The sequence below is a fragment of the Kwoniella dendrophila genome, chromosome 7 (assembly GCF_036810415.1).
Source record: "Kwoniella dendrophila CBS 6074 chromosome 7, complete sequence".
Classification (NCBI taxonomy): Eukaryota; Fungi; Basidiomycota; class Tremellomycetes; order Tremellales; family Cryptococcaceae; genus Kwoniella; species Kwoniella dendrophila.
This window is the reverse complement of record NC_089482.1, coordinates 531748-548310: the sequence shown is the minus strand read 5'-3', so window position 1 is coordinate 548310 and position 16563 is coordinate 531748. Positions and strand designations below refer to the sequence as shown.

The 16563-nt window shown below is 39.5% G+C and overlaps 4 protein-coding genes across 4 annotated transcripts; 1 reads left to right on the top strand and 3 right to left on the bottom strand.

The window, feature by feature from the left end:
• Positions 1 to 313: 313 nt before the first annotated feature.
• L201_005421 (uncharacterized protein) lies at positions 314 to 7995 on the bottom strand (the record flags this gene model as incomplete). The annotated part of the gene is made up of 35 exons (XM_066221151.1): positions 314 to 397; positions 457 to 479; positions 565 to 621; positions 686 to 769; positions 835 to 942; positions 1016 to 1282; positions 1438 to 1491; positions 1546 to 1617; positions 1671 to 1802; positions 1856 to 1902; positions 1959 to 2127; positions 2282 to 2446; positions 2527 to 2591; positions 2665 to 2789; positions 2849 to 2866; positions 2933 to 2984; positions 3054 to 3060; positions 3122 to 3288; positions 3342 to 3405; positions 3467 to 3546; positions 3598 to 3652; positions 3702 to 3757; positions 3814 to 3884; positions 3943 to 4066; positions 4127 to 5032; positions 5089 to 5123; positions 5195 to 5278; positions 5407 to 5930; positions 5990 to 6097; positions 6149 to 6340; positions 6393 to 6461; positions 6520 to 6574; positions 6633 to 7723; positions 7781 to 7853; positions 7942 to 7995. The coding sequence occupies 35 exons, from the start codon at positions 7993 to 7995 to the stop codon at positions 314 to 316; spliced, it is 5337 nt and encodes a 1778-aa protein (XP_066077248.1).
• A 1244-nt stretch (positions 7996 to 9239) lies between these two features.
• L201_005420 (uncharacterized protein) lies at positions 9240 to 10541 on the bottom strand (the record flags this gene model as incomplete). The annotated part of the gene is made up of 3 exons (XM_066221150.1): positions 9240 to 9260; positions 9332 to 9402; positions 9575 to 10541. The coding sequence occupies 3 exons, from the start codon at positions 10539 to 10541 to the stop codon at positions 9240 to 9242; spliced, it is 1059 nt and encodes a 352-aa protein (XP_066077247.1).
• Positions 10542 to 10965: 424 nt separating this feature from the next.
• On the top strand, positions 10966 to 11408 carry L201_005419 (uncharacterized protein; the record flags this gene model as incomplete). The annotated part of the gene is made up of 3 exons (XM_066221149.1): positions 10966 to 11052; positions 11151 to 11250; positions 11317 to 11408. 3 exons carry the CDS (start codon positions 10966 to 10968, stop codon positions 11406 to 11408), a joined length of 279 nt encoding a protein of 92 aa, XP_066077246.1.
• Positions 11409 to 11987: 579 nt separating this feature from the next.
• On the bottom strand, positions 11988 to 15785 carry L201_005418 (uncharacterized protein; the record flags this gene model as incomplete). The annotated part of the gene is made up of 3 exons (XM_066221148.1): positions 11988 to 15193; positions 15262 to 15529; positions 15606 to 15785. The coding sequence occupies 3 exons, from the start codon at positions 15783 to 15785 to the stop codon at positions 11988 to 11990; spliced, it is 3654 nt and encodes a 1217-aa protein (XP_066077245.1).
• Positions 15786 to 16563: the final 778 nt, after the last annotated feature.

Genomic DNA, 16563 nt, shown 5'->3' with positions numbered 1-16563 from the left:
TCAAGGGTTTTGATATTAAAGGTTATCGGTGCTGTGCTACGAATCAACGCGTTGGACAGATAGGGAATCACATATATGCCTTCTATGCGCAAATTCTACAATGATGAATATATTGGTAATATATATCAGCTCTATTTCTATTTAATGATACAGATGTTTACGATCAAAGTTCACATTAATACTACAATAGAATATCCGAATTCTCTTTCTATACAACCATTTGTACCCCTTAGTACCGAAATTTCAGCTCTACACATCCATGATATTAGATTACATGTTGAAACAACTATCATCAGAATTGATGGGATAACGATTACTGTAATTGAGGACTTGTAGGTTGAGACATTTCTTGAGCTCGTAATTTCAGCATTTCTTCCACTTTTTGCAACAAATCATCCTAAACAAAGTAATAATTAGTATATGTCTTGATATAATCCACCTCGTTCGCTCACTTACCAATCTATAAGGCTTGATAACAACTGTAGATTGGGCGAGCAGTTACTCATCAGCAAACTTCGATATTGAAGGATAGCAAGGAGAATTATAAGTGGAATCAGAACTCACCTTCGTCCATCCCTCTAGCTTTGGCTTCATCAATTTGACCCTGTCTGGCGTTCCCAGCTATTGGAAATATAGGTTAGCCTGTCTCTATGTACGGTATACCTCTTCACCCGTAAATACTTACTTAGAGCGATGACCAAATTCCTTTTCAGCTGTCCTGCACCTTCTTCCTCCCTTACATGATCTAAAGCTGTCAACCCATCCATGACTAAGATCAATTTCCGGATTAGCTTGGACTACATACATGTTGGATAGACGATAACGAATACTCACCAGGCATTTCAAGATCCATCAAAACACAATCGTAAGGCTGTTGACCTATCGCATCGATTGAAGACACTTTTCGTATTTTCTCTAATGCTTCTAGTCCATTACTTGCGACTATGTAGTGTCGGATCACACAATTAGTGGGACTTGACTGATGTGTAACAGCTCAGGGTCGAGGCAAACTCACCATCACAAGTTATATTACAATGTCTCAATTGTCTTGATAAAACAGTTTGATTAATTAAATTATCTTCAACAATAAGGACATGTGGTTTTTTACCGTTTTGCAATTGGAAAACATCTTTCTTTTTGGATTTAACCAGAGTCGACTTTTTGCTCAAATCCCTTGATTCCCCAGTTTCACTTGAAGACGTTTGACATGTTCTAGCTGTAATGAAAAATCTAAATGTACTTCCTTTCCCTTTTTGACTTGTCACATCAATTTTACCTCCCACTATGTAAGCATATGAGTGCCGAAGTCAGTGGACTCTCTCGATTGTTCGATTTTAGAACTACTTACTCATATGAGTTATCTCTGCGGATGACAAAAAACATAACATCAGTGATCAGATACACTTCCTTACTATCATAACGACAACCCGAACCCACGTCTACAAACGAATAAACCCAAACCAGATCCTCCAAAGATAGTATGCGTTTTCACTACAATCGATGTCAGTCGTGGTCAGATGCTAGATGTGATTTTCTGATACTTACAGGAGACTTGCGAAAATCGCTGGAAGAGCATTTCCAACTCCGCTTCTGTCATCCCTGGTCCAGTATCGGTGACTAGGAATAATAGATTAGCATACACCTAGCAAACCGGGTACAAACCTGCTCACCTGCGAAGTAAAGGTAAATTGGTTGATCGTCCGCAAGTTTTTTCGGTAGAAGTGGTTGACGAGGCATAACACAAGCATCTTCCAGGGGTGGATCCAGGCTGACATCAAATTTGAGTGTAATTCGACGTACATCTAGAAAGGTTTCATCAACGAGTGCGTTCATTTCATGTCAAAGTTAAACTCACGACTTGTGGCAGTAAACCGGATAGCGTTTGATAAAAGATTAGTGACGCTAACATGGATCATTAGCATCGTCCTTTGCATGGAACCATAACTGTGTTTACGTACATTTGATTCAGTCGCACTGGATCCGTCTTAACAGTCTTAAGACCTAATATCTGAAGACCTTCTCCCAAAATCAAGGACAAGTTGATTCGTTTCATTCTGGCTTCATTTTGGAATATCGACATAACTTTTTGTGTTTCCCTTGTCATATCGACCTCCACGTCGAACATTTCTACAACAAGGCGAAGAGTCAGAATCATGAGTCGTCGTATATGCAGTTAAAACGATGAATCAGACGACCTACGCAGTTTATCTATACGGAAGTGCAGTAGAGTCATCAGCGGAGTTTCTCGAGATCGAGGCACATTATCCAATATCCAGCTTACCAAGCTGTATCTTGCCCAAAGACAACACATCATTCGATATACGTTCTTGAGCTAGACCACATTGGTATATACTTTCTAGAGCGTCCAGATCTTCCTCGATATTGATGAGAAGTTGTTTAGTAGGTATAAAGGAAGTTTTCTCCTCATGAACTGATACCAATTGTTCTTGTAAGGATAGTAGGTTGGTCTTAACCAGAGAAGAACAGTATAGAGCCAAAAAGTTGATGTTAGTATCGTATATTCACTATATCGGAGAAGGTCCAAAAGACTTATCTGCATCAAACTACTGATTGGGTTTCGTATCTCGTGTCTGTGCCAGCCGGTCAAAAGTATTTCAGTAGTCTGCGGGAGTTTTGAACCGCATTACAACAGAGGTGACTCACGAGGTTATATCTATCAATAATTCTTGTTGTCTTTTCGCTTCTTCAGCTTCTTTTCTTCTTTGATCAGCTTCTATAACACGTAATCTTTGAGATTCCTCATTCAGCTTGCGTTCGGTTATATCATTCTGGAAAGCATGTTATATCAGCAACAGGCTAAGAGCAATTTGCACTCGTTGTTACATACCACACAGCCAAGAATACCCTAAACATCAGCATTTTGTGTGGGTAAGCTTCTCTTCGTATCTTCATCTTTGCACAATCAACATACCTTGAGGCGTGAACCTATTTTGTCTTCCATTCGCTCCATACGTATCGCTTTTCTGATATACAGGATGCATTAGTTTTCGACACTGTCATCTCCGGTCGAGCTTGCGGTGTGCTGTACTCACAATTGACCTATATGCAATACACGTTAATTAGTAAAAGATAGCATAATATGTAAATTCTCAGTACTTACCCCAAAGACCATTAGTATACTGAAAATCATGAGACATCCATACTTCCTCGTCATTTCCGCTTAAAACGCGATCCCAGAATTCTAGCATTGCAGGCCTAGAATCTTCTGCGATGAAGTCGGCCCATCGATCAACTGGCTCATCCAGTGGATATCCGGAAAGTTCATGCCTACATGACGATCAGCTGATACTTTAGGGTTATCAAACGTGTTAGATACGTACCATGTGTTGTTGGTGAACGTAAAATTTCCCACATCATCGGTCCTGAAAATTCCCACAGGAGAGTCTGAAAAAGTTACTACGTAAGCTAAAGGCAAAAGTAGTGCGAATGGAGTAATTGTATTTACAATCTGTCAAAGCGCGTAATTCCAGAGTTCTCTGCTCGAAGGCTTCTTCCAGTGATTTTCGCCTCTTACCCAGTTGTAATCTATACCCGAGATTAGCTTGAGTACATCTGGATGTAACAAACAATACTTACTGCATATGTGCTCTGGCGACAAGTTCACGTGAATTGAACGGTTTTCCGAGATAGTCTATCAAAGATCATCAGTCTGAAGTCCGATCACAGCCGCTGAAACTCACCATCCGCACCCGCGAGTAGTCCATCAACTTTAGCTTCGTCACCTCCTCGAGCAGTTCTATACAAGTCGAGTCAGCTTTGTCCTTATTTGTGTGCAGTTACAGTATGACTTACAGCATTATAATCGGAATGATTGACAGTTCTTTTGAACTTTTGAGGGCTTCAAGAAGTCCGAATCCGTCAAGCTGTAGCATCATGTTGAATATCAGTCAAAGAATCGGTTCCACGTATCGTACCACTCACATTGGGCATCATCACATCAGAAATAATGAGATCTGGAGTGGATTTTTCACATAATCGCAAAGCTTCTAAACCATCTCTGGCCTCTATTACCGTACACAATGGCGCAAAGATAGAGCGCATGTATCTGTGAAAGCCATATTTTTAGTTGAAATAGATTGTATTTCTTGGTCATTCTTGAACTTACCGACGAGTATCATTAGAATCGTCTACAAGCATGATAGTATCTTCCTTTTTGAAGTATAAGGTACTAGGATCTAAACTTCTTGAACTTCTACTTGTTGTTTCTATGCTACCAACTTCTGAAAAACCATCTACAGAAGAAGAATTACTATTTTCGCGATCTCTTGTCCATTGCATTGCTTCATCAATAATTTCTTGACCATATGTAGTTTGAGTTGTTTTTACTATCTGATCGTCCTGAACATCGTCTGAAGGAAGATGTTGCGCTCCCAATGGTATTTTAACTGAAAATGTTGAACCATGTTGACCGTCAACCGATTCTAAAGCAGTTTGACTGTGAATGGACAGTACACCTCCGTGTAGTTTAATCAACTCCTTGATGAATGCTAGGCCTATACCCGTTCCTTCATGTGATCGACTGACAGATTGTACACGATGGAATCGCTCTCCGACCAATGTTATATCTGAAGCAGGTATACCAACACCACTATCTTGTACTGTGAATATAGCTTCTTTATTTGTGTATTTCAGTCTTACTGACACAAACCCTTCCATAGTATATTTCATTGCATTACCGATTATATTGAAGACCACTTTTTCCCAATGTTCAGTATCCACATATACCGCCCTTGGAGTGACATCGCAGTTGATCGTATATTGCAGATTGGCTTGTTTCATGGCACTCTTGAAAAGGTCCGCAAGTTCCTTGGTCATGGTTCCAAGGTTTACCAGTTGGAAAGAGCCTTGTAGTCGACCCGCTTCTAATCTACTAACGTCCATCAAGGTGGAAACAAGTCGTGTGAGACGTCGAACATTTCGTCGGGCCATCACAAGGTTCTCTTTTCTTGGCCCTTCAGAAGTTTCGTGCAATAGGTCGTCCAAGGGGCCCGCAATGAGTGTCAAGGGTGTTCTACCCGACCTATCAGCTCACATCAAAACGAGAGATTAGCGCGACTCCTAGCTTACCGTAACTCGTGGCTGATATTAGAAAACAGAAGACTCTGAAACCAAGAAAAGGTTACAAGTCAGCATGTTCTTCATATTGCCTGAACATGTACAGCCAGTAACTCACTTTGGCGCGATCTAAAGCCGCTAACTCCTCCACACGTTGTCTTTCGGCTTCGTAAGATCTGACCGCGGCGATACCGGAGGACAGCTGAACTCGCAACCTGGTTATATCGATTAGTGCAACTGGAAAAAAAATCATTCTAGGTAGATACTTACAGATGCTGTATGGAAAGATTAGGTCAGTGCTGCTAGCTGACTCAAAGAGAGGAAACTCACTATGAAAGCCTCGTAATCCTCGTCGAATGGTCTTCTGAGATTCAAACCCAAGATCAGGACGGCACTCGGTACATTATCATCCGACTCATTAGCTATCGGTATGACTACTGCTGCGGTTGGCAATTCATCCCAAACTCTTATTGGAAAATCGTTTATCAAGCTTTGACAATCTTCTACCATGACTAAACGGTTTGACGATAGAGCTTCACGTATAGGCCATTGTTGTAACGATTTAGAATCATCTTCCTGCTCATATTCATCGAGACTGACGGTTGATAGTGGTGGTCCTGACATCGAAGATACTATTGATAGAGATGGGGATCTGGCACCGTGTCGTATGGATGTAGCTGTACTTCTTAGCCTAGTGCGTATGCTCAAGTTCAGATTGGAAGGCGTAGTAGGGTGTTGATCAGGTATTCCTACGGTCCCCGCCAGACGGACGTTTAACTTGACTATACCCGATGGCTCGCCATCCCTAGTCACTTCGACGGAAGTAGATCCTCCTGATCCTCTCTTATCTTTCGCTAACAAATGGTCAACTACTGTTCTGGCAAGATATCTCCTCTGACAACACCTGACTCACCTGTTGGAATATCTACATGGTAAAACGCTGCAAAAGGTACATCCCGAGCGTTACTTGACAGGATATCGATAACACCATCGTCGAATTCCTGCATAGTCCGGGCAATAGCTGTATAATGTTACAACTCAGCTTGTCTCTGATGTTTTCAGTATCACTTACATGTTTTTTGACCCATTTCTTGTACTGTGGCTACCCTTCTTTGAGCTAAAACTTTACTCGTTGTCGATATGGTAGCGTTCCAGAGACCTCCAAATGTACCGTCTTCCTGCAGCACAGGCACCCACATCCACGAATGATATTCTTCCACGAAACCTGTACCTTGATGTGGGAGCTGCTTGAAGAGCAGGAAGTCTTGACAGGTCATCGTCAGTAAAAGTACGCCGGATTGGACGTATGAACCTACCGTCTTCTTTCGTTATCGGCTGACCACTAAGAGCTAGTTCCGAAAGCGGTCCTAAAGCATCCCATATTTCTACGATTGTATCAGGGTCAGTCACTTATAGCTTTTCAACAGTGCAAAGCGAACTTACCTGCCCAAGCTACAGTCCCTGACATTCCGAAAATATGTGGATGTTTATGCATCATCTAATGATGAAATCAGGAATGTCTCTCGTTCGATCGCAGAACGCTTAAAATCACATACCTTTGCATAAGGCTCATTGTAAATTAACGTAAGATCCTTTCCCCACCATAAACAACATTGATGTGGGTAATCCAAAACTAAGGATACCGTAGTTTTCAAACTCTGAGGCCAATTTTCTTGTGGACCTAAAGAAGTCTTTGACCAATCCGTTGTATTCATTAAATCGTGAACAGATTTGTACCCATCAACAAACGATGGCTTCATAGACATTATTTTACCATCTTTGCCAAATCTAATAGCTGAAGGTTTTTTGTGATTCACTTTGAAATCACTTGTTTCGTGATTTGGACCTTTATCTTGTTCCGTAGTAGATTTCCGCTTTAAGGAAGAATGCTCCTCTTTAGGTAAAGATGTTGAAGGTAGTGGTTTTGTAAGGCTGCGATAGGAAGGTGATGTTGTCGGTGATAAAATGGTCGTTTTAGGCGTACTTGGTGGTTTCAGTTCGAATTTAGGTGTTACTTCCGATACAGCAAGGTTTTCTGAGGTTGGGGATATCGGTGGTGGTGTATTCAAGCTATATTCTGATGAATTTGTATCCAATTTCGATCGAGGTATTGAGGTGATGATCAAATATGAATGTGTCTGCATTTTCACTCTACTTCCATTTTTCCCTATACGCCAAATTGGCATCGAGGTTTTGATTAACTCGAATTTTGCTTTTATGGGATGTATCAAGTCCAGTAGGTACCCTGCGGTGTTGATGGTTTCTGGTGCTGATGAAGAGATGCTAGGGATAGATGAGAAGTAACCGGGAACTCCTTGATTGTCTTCATCCCTAAGAGCACTCTGAAATTGAGATCTAGGACTATATAGGCTTTCTGTTTTCGAGGATTCCCCTAATTTGTTGGCGCCTACTTCTTGCCTGTCGTATGAGGGAGTGTATAAATCGGACGAGCTAGCGGTAGTATAACTTGACCAGTCATTCTTACGATTCTCCTTGGTTTCCTGTTGAATATAATCACCGGAAGTCGAGTTGATGGGGGGTTGTCCCTCTGTGATCCATTTCCCTAAATTCCTCGCTCCATCAATATCGAGACATTCTAATAATGATTTCCCCCTGACATGGTTCTGCCATCTTGCGTTTGACCAGACTATATCGAATGGATTGAATTGGTTTTGATTGAACGTATTTGATGTTGACGATTCACCCAGCGATCTCGACGAGTTCAAGTTTTCAGGCGATAGAGGAACGATAAGGACAAAAGCTGGATGAGGATAAAGCTAGGAACGGAGTTTTCAAATCAGTTTTTGGGAATTGTCACAAACAATACTCTTGTACATGTTCACTATGAACATCTGATTTACTCACATTCAGGTAATCTCTTGGTATTGTGTTTAAATCTATTCCTTGCTGAATTGTCATCTCTTGATTTGATGTGCGCAAACAAGATCAGGTTGATCTTGGAATGCCTATCTACAGCGGTAAAGAGTGACTAGCTGTTTTCTGATGATATGATAATGATGACGGTGGTTGACTGTGTTGCAAGTATAAAATTCGAGCGATAATAGTATTGTGATATTATGATTGATTATGAATTATGGGATGTTCGGAGTGAAATATGGTTATGGCCGATGATGATCAATTAGGTACGATCAGCTGATTTGTATTTTACTGTTTGTATGGATATGAATATGATTGTTATCTTAATCTAAGTTCAGTTGTATGAGGAGAGTATTCTCAATAATAATATTGATTATTCTGTTTTTGTGTTTTTGATATTTTGTTCGATGAAATGACATGTCTTAGCGATCAGGCTAGTTTTACTTTGTGTTTCGGTAAGATTCCAAGTCGGGTTGTTTTTGTTTTATCAATAATCAATGTGGTACCAAATACCGAAAACATGGTATGGCGGTCTTTCCTAGTTGGAACCGTATCAAGCTAAAAATACAAGAAATCGAATAATTGTCGCTAGAAAAACCCATCATCATCAGCAAAACATAAGCACCATTACGAACTAGTAATATTCATTTTCTTGGTTCTATTTGCTGCGATGGGATCAAAATCAGGGCCACTGAGGTCATTTAAAGGTGAGTTTGTCACTAGTTGTTGTAATTTTTCAAGGCACGTAATTCGTTATCGGTACCAAACACCATAATGAGATCTTTACCAAGAACTAGCTTATGTAAAGCTTAATTGGCCGTATATCTTCGCACACGTGGTGTGAAGGGTTTCGTCCAGCGTTTCGTCCAGGAATGCCTTCAACAGCAGTAAACGTTTATACATCAATTCGGACTGAACAGCGGTTTATGAGTCTTGAGGATATACACAGATACAAGTATATAATCAACGTTTAGACAGGTTAGCCACCAGCCTCAAAAGCTTATGGTTCGTGATTTCGCGCGCAACTATATCAGAAAAGGTAGTGTGCTAGGTATACTATGCCAAGTGTAATGTTCCGGCCAATGCCCGAACTAAGACCGTTGTGCTAATCAACGTTTTGCGCAATGATCTTTGACGAGCATCACCTGAGGCATAATGGCTTTGTTATAATTATGTTTCCGAGTGCACATTAGTAGCTACACGCTAATCACCAAGATTTTCAGACAGCGGATCATTGTGATGTGATTAAAGTATATTCGTATGCATTTCGTAAAATAAAAGTTGTCCTATCGTTTAACCCAGGTGTACTGTTACAATGATGATCCCATTAGTACTGGTCTCGAAAGCCTGAGTGGAGAATGTTAAAGGCGATACTTACTCCTTTTCTAGCCTTGGCTCTACCGGTCTTCTTTCTTTCAGTCATTCTAGTATCTCTCATGAGTGCTCCATCTGCATAATCAAGGGATATATCAGCATTCGATTGACAAGGAATTACAGCAAAGAGTTAGTGAAATGGCTTTTTTTGGCTTATATAGATTCTGAGAGGCATTTATAAGAGAAGGACAATGCGTCTTTCAATCTAGTATAGTAAAGTCAGAATGATTGTTTTTTGCCAACTTACCAGCTTGAAGGATATCTTTAGCATCATCTCTTAGAATACTTAAAGCTCTTGATACTGCTAAACCTACAGCCGAAGCTTGACCTGACATACCGCCACCTCTAGAGAATCCAAAGATGTTGAATGCACCTAAATAACCTGTAATTTTCAATGGTCTTAAAATAGTTTCTCTATCTGATGGTCTAATAAAATATTGTGATAATGGTATATGATTTATCAAAATTTCGGATTTGATGTCAGGTATCGTTACACTACTTGATGATGTGATATCATTCGTTGCACTTGATTGACTGGATAATAAAGTTTTTGAAGGTATTAACCAAACTCTTGAACTTGAAGTTTTCTTTCTACCCATTGAATAAGCTCTACCGAATTTATCTATACCATTTGATTGTTCTTTACTTTCAGCGTTTGATATTGAAGATGATGATGATGATGATGATGATGATAATGAATCTTTATTATGTCTTTCATATTTATATAAAATTTGATTTATTTTATTTACTTGATCTTTGTTATTTGATAAATCAGAAATAAATCTTAAATTATTCAATTCATTTAATAATTCCATAACTTGTCTTAATGTATTAGTTTTCAATTTAATATCAAAATAATTTGAAAATTCTTCTTTTGATATCCAATTGGTTTGTGTTGGTGTTAAATGTTGTAAATGTGTAGGTAATGGATAAATATAATTTTTTCTTAATTTTTTTTTAACATTTTCAATAGTTAAATTTAATTCTAATAATGATTCATTAAATTTTGGTCTACCTGTAAAGAATTCTGTTGATGTTGGTCTATTAGGTCTTCTTGTTGATATATAAGATGTTGCCGCATGATCAGGTGTTGTATTTAAAGGTGAAGGTGAATAAGGTTGAATTGTTGCATATCCCCTTATACTGGCTTGAAAAATCTGTAAAGATCCAGCACGTAGTGATCGTATCGATGTGGAAGCTGTAGGCAAAGCCATTTTTGATGCTGCTTCTAACGATGACAGCTGTAGATAAACGTATATGTTGTAGGTCAAAGGCCAAAATAAATAGACTCTGGGAAAAGTCTGAAATATCGGATTGAGCGAGAAGTTGTAGCCAATTAGGGTTGATTCGATTGATTCCGCTCTGCAAGCTGAACCTGAGGAGGAATTACACGTCACATCGTCGCACATATGGTGCCTGGGTATATCTTTTGATTCTGCTGACCAATTTAGGTGTATCTGATAAGGTGAAGCTGAAAGAACATCTTGAGAGATATGGGACCGAACTTTAATTGTTGACATAGGAATTTAACCTGATCAAGCGATATCTTGTGTAATGGTCAAACCTCTTGATCTGAACAATAAAGGAAACCATTAATCACTCAGTTTTTCCCTTGAACACAAGATTTAGTCTGTCACCATGGATATCGATGAACAGCCTCAGCAGCAGACGGTATTGAAAAGTATGGAAGAGAAATTACGTTCAAAGATGCAAATAGACTTTCTGGTGAGTTTACTTACACATAACAATGTATCATATAAATATCACACACTCATTTGTATATGCATGTTAATGGTTGTATATTCTATTTTTGCGCTTGATAGGAATTTATAGATACATCAGGAAATTGTGGATCATCGTACTCAGTAACGATAGTTTCACCTGATTTTAACAAGAAAATGACTTTAGCAAGGCATAAGCTGGGTAAGTCTAACGTTGGAAAAGGTTGGATCGAGGCTTATGATGAAAAAATCAAACATTAAAAAATAGTAAATCAAATTTTATCAGAAGAAATAGCACAATTACATGCATTTTCACAAAAAACATTAACACCTGAACAATGGGTAAAAGAGAAGAAATAGATTTTTTTTAAGTTATAGCTAAAAATACTAATCGCAAATGATATAATCAGAACGCTTAGTATAATAGTACAATAGAGGGAAAGAAACCAAATGGCATAGGTTTTAAAAAGAAATATCGTCCAAAATGAAGATTTATGGAAAGAAGGAAGACATTTGTTCAGAGAGTGTATTATTGCTATCTGAAATGATAAGCTGCCAAAATGAAAGACCAGAATATGTGAAAGAAATCTGATCTTTCATTCTGCAATCATGTACAAGCTTGCGAATACTGTATACCTTCTAACCCTATTATATATTATTTTTATCTTGTTTTTTCAGTATTATTATTTTATAGGCTTCCAGCATAGTTTTCTTCTGCATCGACTCATACATGTATCGATTATTCACATAAAGTTAATAAAGTCCTATTGGTCTAAAATACTGACCAGCTCACTCAGCCAAAGCAGTAGCTCTTCACCGCAATGTCAGGTCACAGAGGTTTATTCTGTGATTACCGGACAAAACTGCTTGACTGTAAGTCGGACATCATATTACATACATCTTACAGTGCCTATAAGAAATACAACATTTGTTCAAAGTCTACAAATAACCTTCACATGTACCATAAATATTGGCTTTACCCCAACCAGAACTGTTTAAAATATCCGACCAAACAGCTGATGATGTTTGGTTACTCATACTATCCTGATCGATATTACCTTGAATCGGGTCATTTGACAGGCTGACGATATTGTCAAAGTGATTGATATCTCCTGTTGCAGTTTGATCTTGACCCTGACTTTGACCATCTAATGTGACGAATTGATTGAACATGTCATCCAAATCACTTGTCACCTCCTTGTTATTATTACCATGACCGTTTACATTCGAGTCATCTGTCTTTTCATGATTCTGAGATGCTGGCATTGACGATGAGATAGAATTGAGGTTCATCATTGCAGCGGAATGGCTGTCTGGTAGGGCGGTAGAAGTCGACAATGTCGGTATCTCTACTTGTGAGGGAATAACAGTAGGAGGGCTGATCGCATCGTTGTGCTTCTGTAAAGCCTTCATAATTTTATTGAGAGTATCTGGATCTAGTGGTTTAGACAAATCGATTAAATCTCCAGTAACAGTCTCGAACTGTCTTGTATCAAAGTTGTGGGAATCCTGTTGTGAGTGGTTCGTAACGTTGTCATCAACGTTTTGATTGTGTAGATGTTGTGTTGCTTTTTTAGATTGGGCACCATTTTCGAGTTCTCTGAGTCGATTTCGTTGATCATGTATGATTTGTTCTTTGTTACCTGCTGAAGTCCAATTAGGTGAATAAGAAGCTTCCGCTGGTAAACCAGGAACAAGTGTAACAAATTGTGGTCCAGGAGGAGGAGTGACATTGTTTGATCTACCTAAATGTGGTGTGTGATTGTGGGAAGTCTGAGATATCGGTACCGCAGGTGGTATAGATTGATTGCTTATTGACGCCGCAGAGGGCACAGAAGTGATGGCGTTGAAGAAGTGATTATTGAAATCGTGTATGGGCAATGCATGAGCTGTTTGTTGGTGGACGAACGTACTATCCTGCGTGTCTGAAGGTGGTTGTTGTGACTGCGAATGACTTAAAGCTTGTAAGATGATCTGATCCAGGTCAAAGGATTGAGTTAGTTGAGGTAAGGGACCATTATTTGATGGATTTTGGGGGATTGTAGATTGTTGCATGAGATTGTACCATGAAGGATCAAATTGAGGCTGTTCTTGCGGCTGTATCTGTGGTTGTGATTGTAGTTGAGCTTGAGATGACTGAGAATTGGTTTCAGTAAACTGCTGCAAAAAAGCTAATAACGTTGCGTTGGCTGGATCGCTATTTGAGTCAGCAGAAGGAGGATTTATTTCAGCAGAATATGGATAGCGATGTTGTCCTATGTACGAAGAATCAGGCTGCAATGACACATCCTGTGATTGCTGAGGTTGAGTATGCTGTGTCTGTTGTTCCCATGAGTAAGAAGCGTATTCAGGAACTTGACTGGGGATGACGGTCGGCTGAGATGAGGTTGAGCTGATGTTTTGTACTGGATAATCGGTCTGTTGCAGTTGCTGTTGATCGTTAGATTTCGCTTTACTACCAGCAGACGATTCGCCATTTCTGATACCAGCAGGACTACCACTTCTTGTTGGTGCAGCAGACGATGAACTCCGTCTGAGACTGGAAGGCGTCGGTAGTCTTGGTACTGAAGCGTTATTCGTACCGTTATTCGTGTTAAGGTGAGATGTGGTTGGTTTAGGTAAGATGGTTCGATGATGTTGAGCATTGTAAGGTGCAATTGCTTTTGTAGCGCTCTTCGTTGTAGTAGCATTGACAGGTGGATTTCCAGTTACGGTGGCACGTCTGTGGGATGAAGAGGAAACATCGTGGCCCTCTTTAGCGGACTTGGACTTTGACGTGATAGAACTTGCCCGGCGTATTGAAGCGGGGATGCCAGAATTGTTTGGTAAGTTGACTGGGGTTGTTGTATCTGATGACAAAGGTGATGGCTGTCGAGATTGGTTCAATGATGTTTGAGCGTCAGGCGAGAATAATATTGAGGGTGATTGTTGTTGTTGGTTGATGGTATTCAATGGACTATTTTGTCTACTGATTGGTGATATCTCAGGAATATCATCATTGGCCTTACTTGAACAACAAGATGATTTAGGTTGTTGTACGGTTAAGGATATTGGATCTTGATCTTGATTATTGTTGTGACCATCTCCATTACACATTCTAGCATCTTCATCATCTTCTGCACAAGCACATCTACTACAACAACCACAACATTCTTTTTCACATATACATTCACCTGGTGCACATTGACATCTACCATTACAACATTCTAAAGGTTTTAATTGTACTATACCCATTTGTCTTGCTACTTCTCCATTCAATTGAGCTGATGGAGGTAATATTCTAGTATCATGAGGATCTATTGTTGTGTTATAACCAAATCTTGAAGATGTTTCAGGTGGTGATGGAACATGTGATGCAGCGAGTGAAATCAGTTGTGCTATTGATGTTACACCTGAAGGTACATTGATTGAATGTTGACAATCATGTCGACCTTTACATCCTTCACCACATCCGTTTGAATGGTCGTGACTGTGTGCATTGTGGTTGTTGTTACCATTATCATGAGTCGCACAACCGGGACAAGAACAATCTTCACCACACATACAAGCACCTATAACAACATCTTCATTTGTTGGGAAAGCTAATGGCATGTCAACATCGATATCTTCATATTGCATTGGTTCGACTTTGGTTCCGCCATTTTCAGCTGCTGTATCAAAGGTGGATATTCCAGGTAAATTAGGTAGACCAACCGCAGATCTAGGAATCTCTGCGTTGATCGTACCATCTTGATTTATAGCTGCGCCAATTAATCTACCGAAATCGGTTATAGGTTTGATCCTTGTAGGTGGACGTATGGTTTGAGATGGTGGTAAGGGACTTGCTCTACCAGAACTTTTGTTAGATCCATTGATATCTTTACGACCATGCCTTGATTGAGAAGCAGGATTGACTGAATATGGTGAGAACAACTTTGTTTTATGGACGTGCGGTGATGTATGCGCTGGATGATGCATATTATCAGGTGAAAGATGAGGATTAACAATAAGTGGTGGACTGGGTCTTGGTATATTATTATCTGCAGCTGGACACCAAAAAGATTCTCCATTTTGTTCCGTATCTAAATCTTTGTCTTTCTTTTTGGGATGACAGCATTTACATGCTCCTCCAGATTGACATTTACAAGGATTCAGTAATGCTTCAACTACAAATCGATCATAGCAGTTAGTGATATTCCATATTGTTCAGTATCATGTAACAGACAGAGCTCACCACGTCGTTCAGCTATCTTGACAGTTGAATCTTCTTGTAACATTCCTGTTAACGCATTGGCTGCTGCTGCAGCTTCAAGGACATCTTTGAAGCCTCTTGGGAAAGTGGCTTTTGATCCAGGTTGACCTTTTCTAGTTTCGATTTCTTCCTCTTTCTCTTGTTCTGATTCATGGGATGATGATGATGGCTGCAAGAAGGCAGGTTCAACCAATGCAGGTTGTATGATGGATGTTGTTGTGGGAGGGACTTTTGGGGTACCGCAAGCGCACTAAAGGGACAGTCGCATTAGAACCATGGTTAATTCACGAGCAAGAGGTGGTTCAGGAATTGAGCTAAGGACTCACTTTAGTATGTACACTTGATCCGGTCGCTTTTCTTTTATCTTTACAATGTGTACACTGAGTAGCAGGTCTACCTTTTTTCTTAATTTCATATAATGGTCTATCTGTATGCGTACATCCTGATACTCTATGTCCCTTTATACACTTTTCACAAGCGTATTTTCTTTCATTAATTAACACCATATTGTCCGCTTTTCGATGTTGAATTATGGTTGAGAAAAAGAGATTTGACAGATGAGTCAGATGCTTTTAGTGGATTTGGGCGAAGTTGGAAGCGATCTTGATGATTTGATGGTATCCAAGGAGGGAGCCTTTTAGCTCACTTGACCCGCTTGACGATTCCAAATCCGGTCAAGGGAACCAATACCTATATGCAAGTGTAAAGACCCCTTTGACAGTGTTGAGCTTTGGTCTCAATGTCCTTCACTGTAAATGAGCTGATTAAGATGGATGAATGGATCAATCCAAATAGAATAAGAGCCTGTGTTATTGACTATTGAGTTTTTCAACCATCTTATTCGCTCTGATATGTTGACAATAATCGATCAATCTAAATTATATGATATCGATGTGTGATCAAAGTAGTGACGTTGATTCGGTCAAGTGTTGTGTACTGACTTTATCGTATAGCGATTATCTTTTTGCTCCAGGTAGGAGTGGATGAGAACACCTCTATGATGAAGGGGTTGAGCATGAATATGTATGGGTAATTCAATTATGGGATGTTATGAATGTTATTTCTGATTTTTTTTCTCCCACATGTGCACTGTACATTGCCTTCAATTTGCGTTATTGCATTATTATTAGTCATTTTATGCATGCTCACTGACTGAATACAGTAATACTCTCTTTGCGGAACCAAATAAGCTTTTTTGGATAAATCTTCATAAAATCGGTATAGCAGATATTTTCATGCTGGCTGGTGATGGTACTATTACGTAAATAGATTTGAGGAAATGGC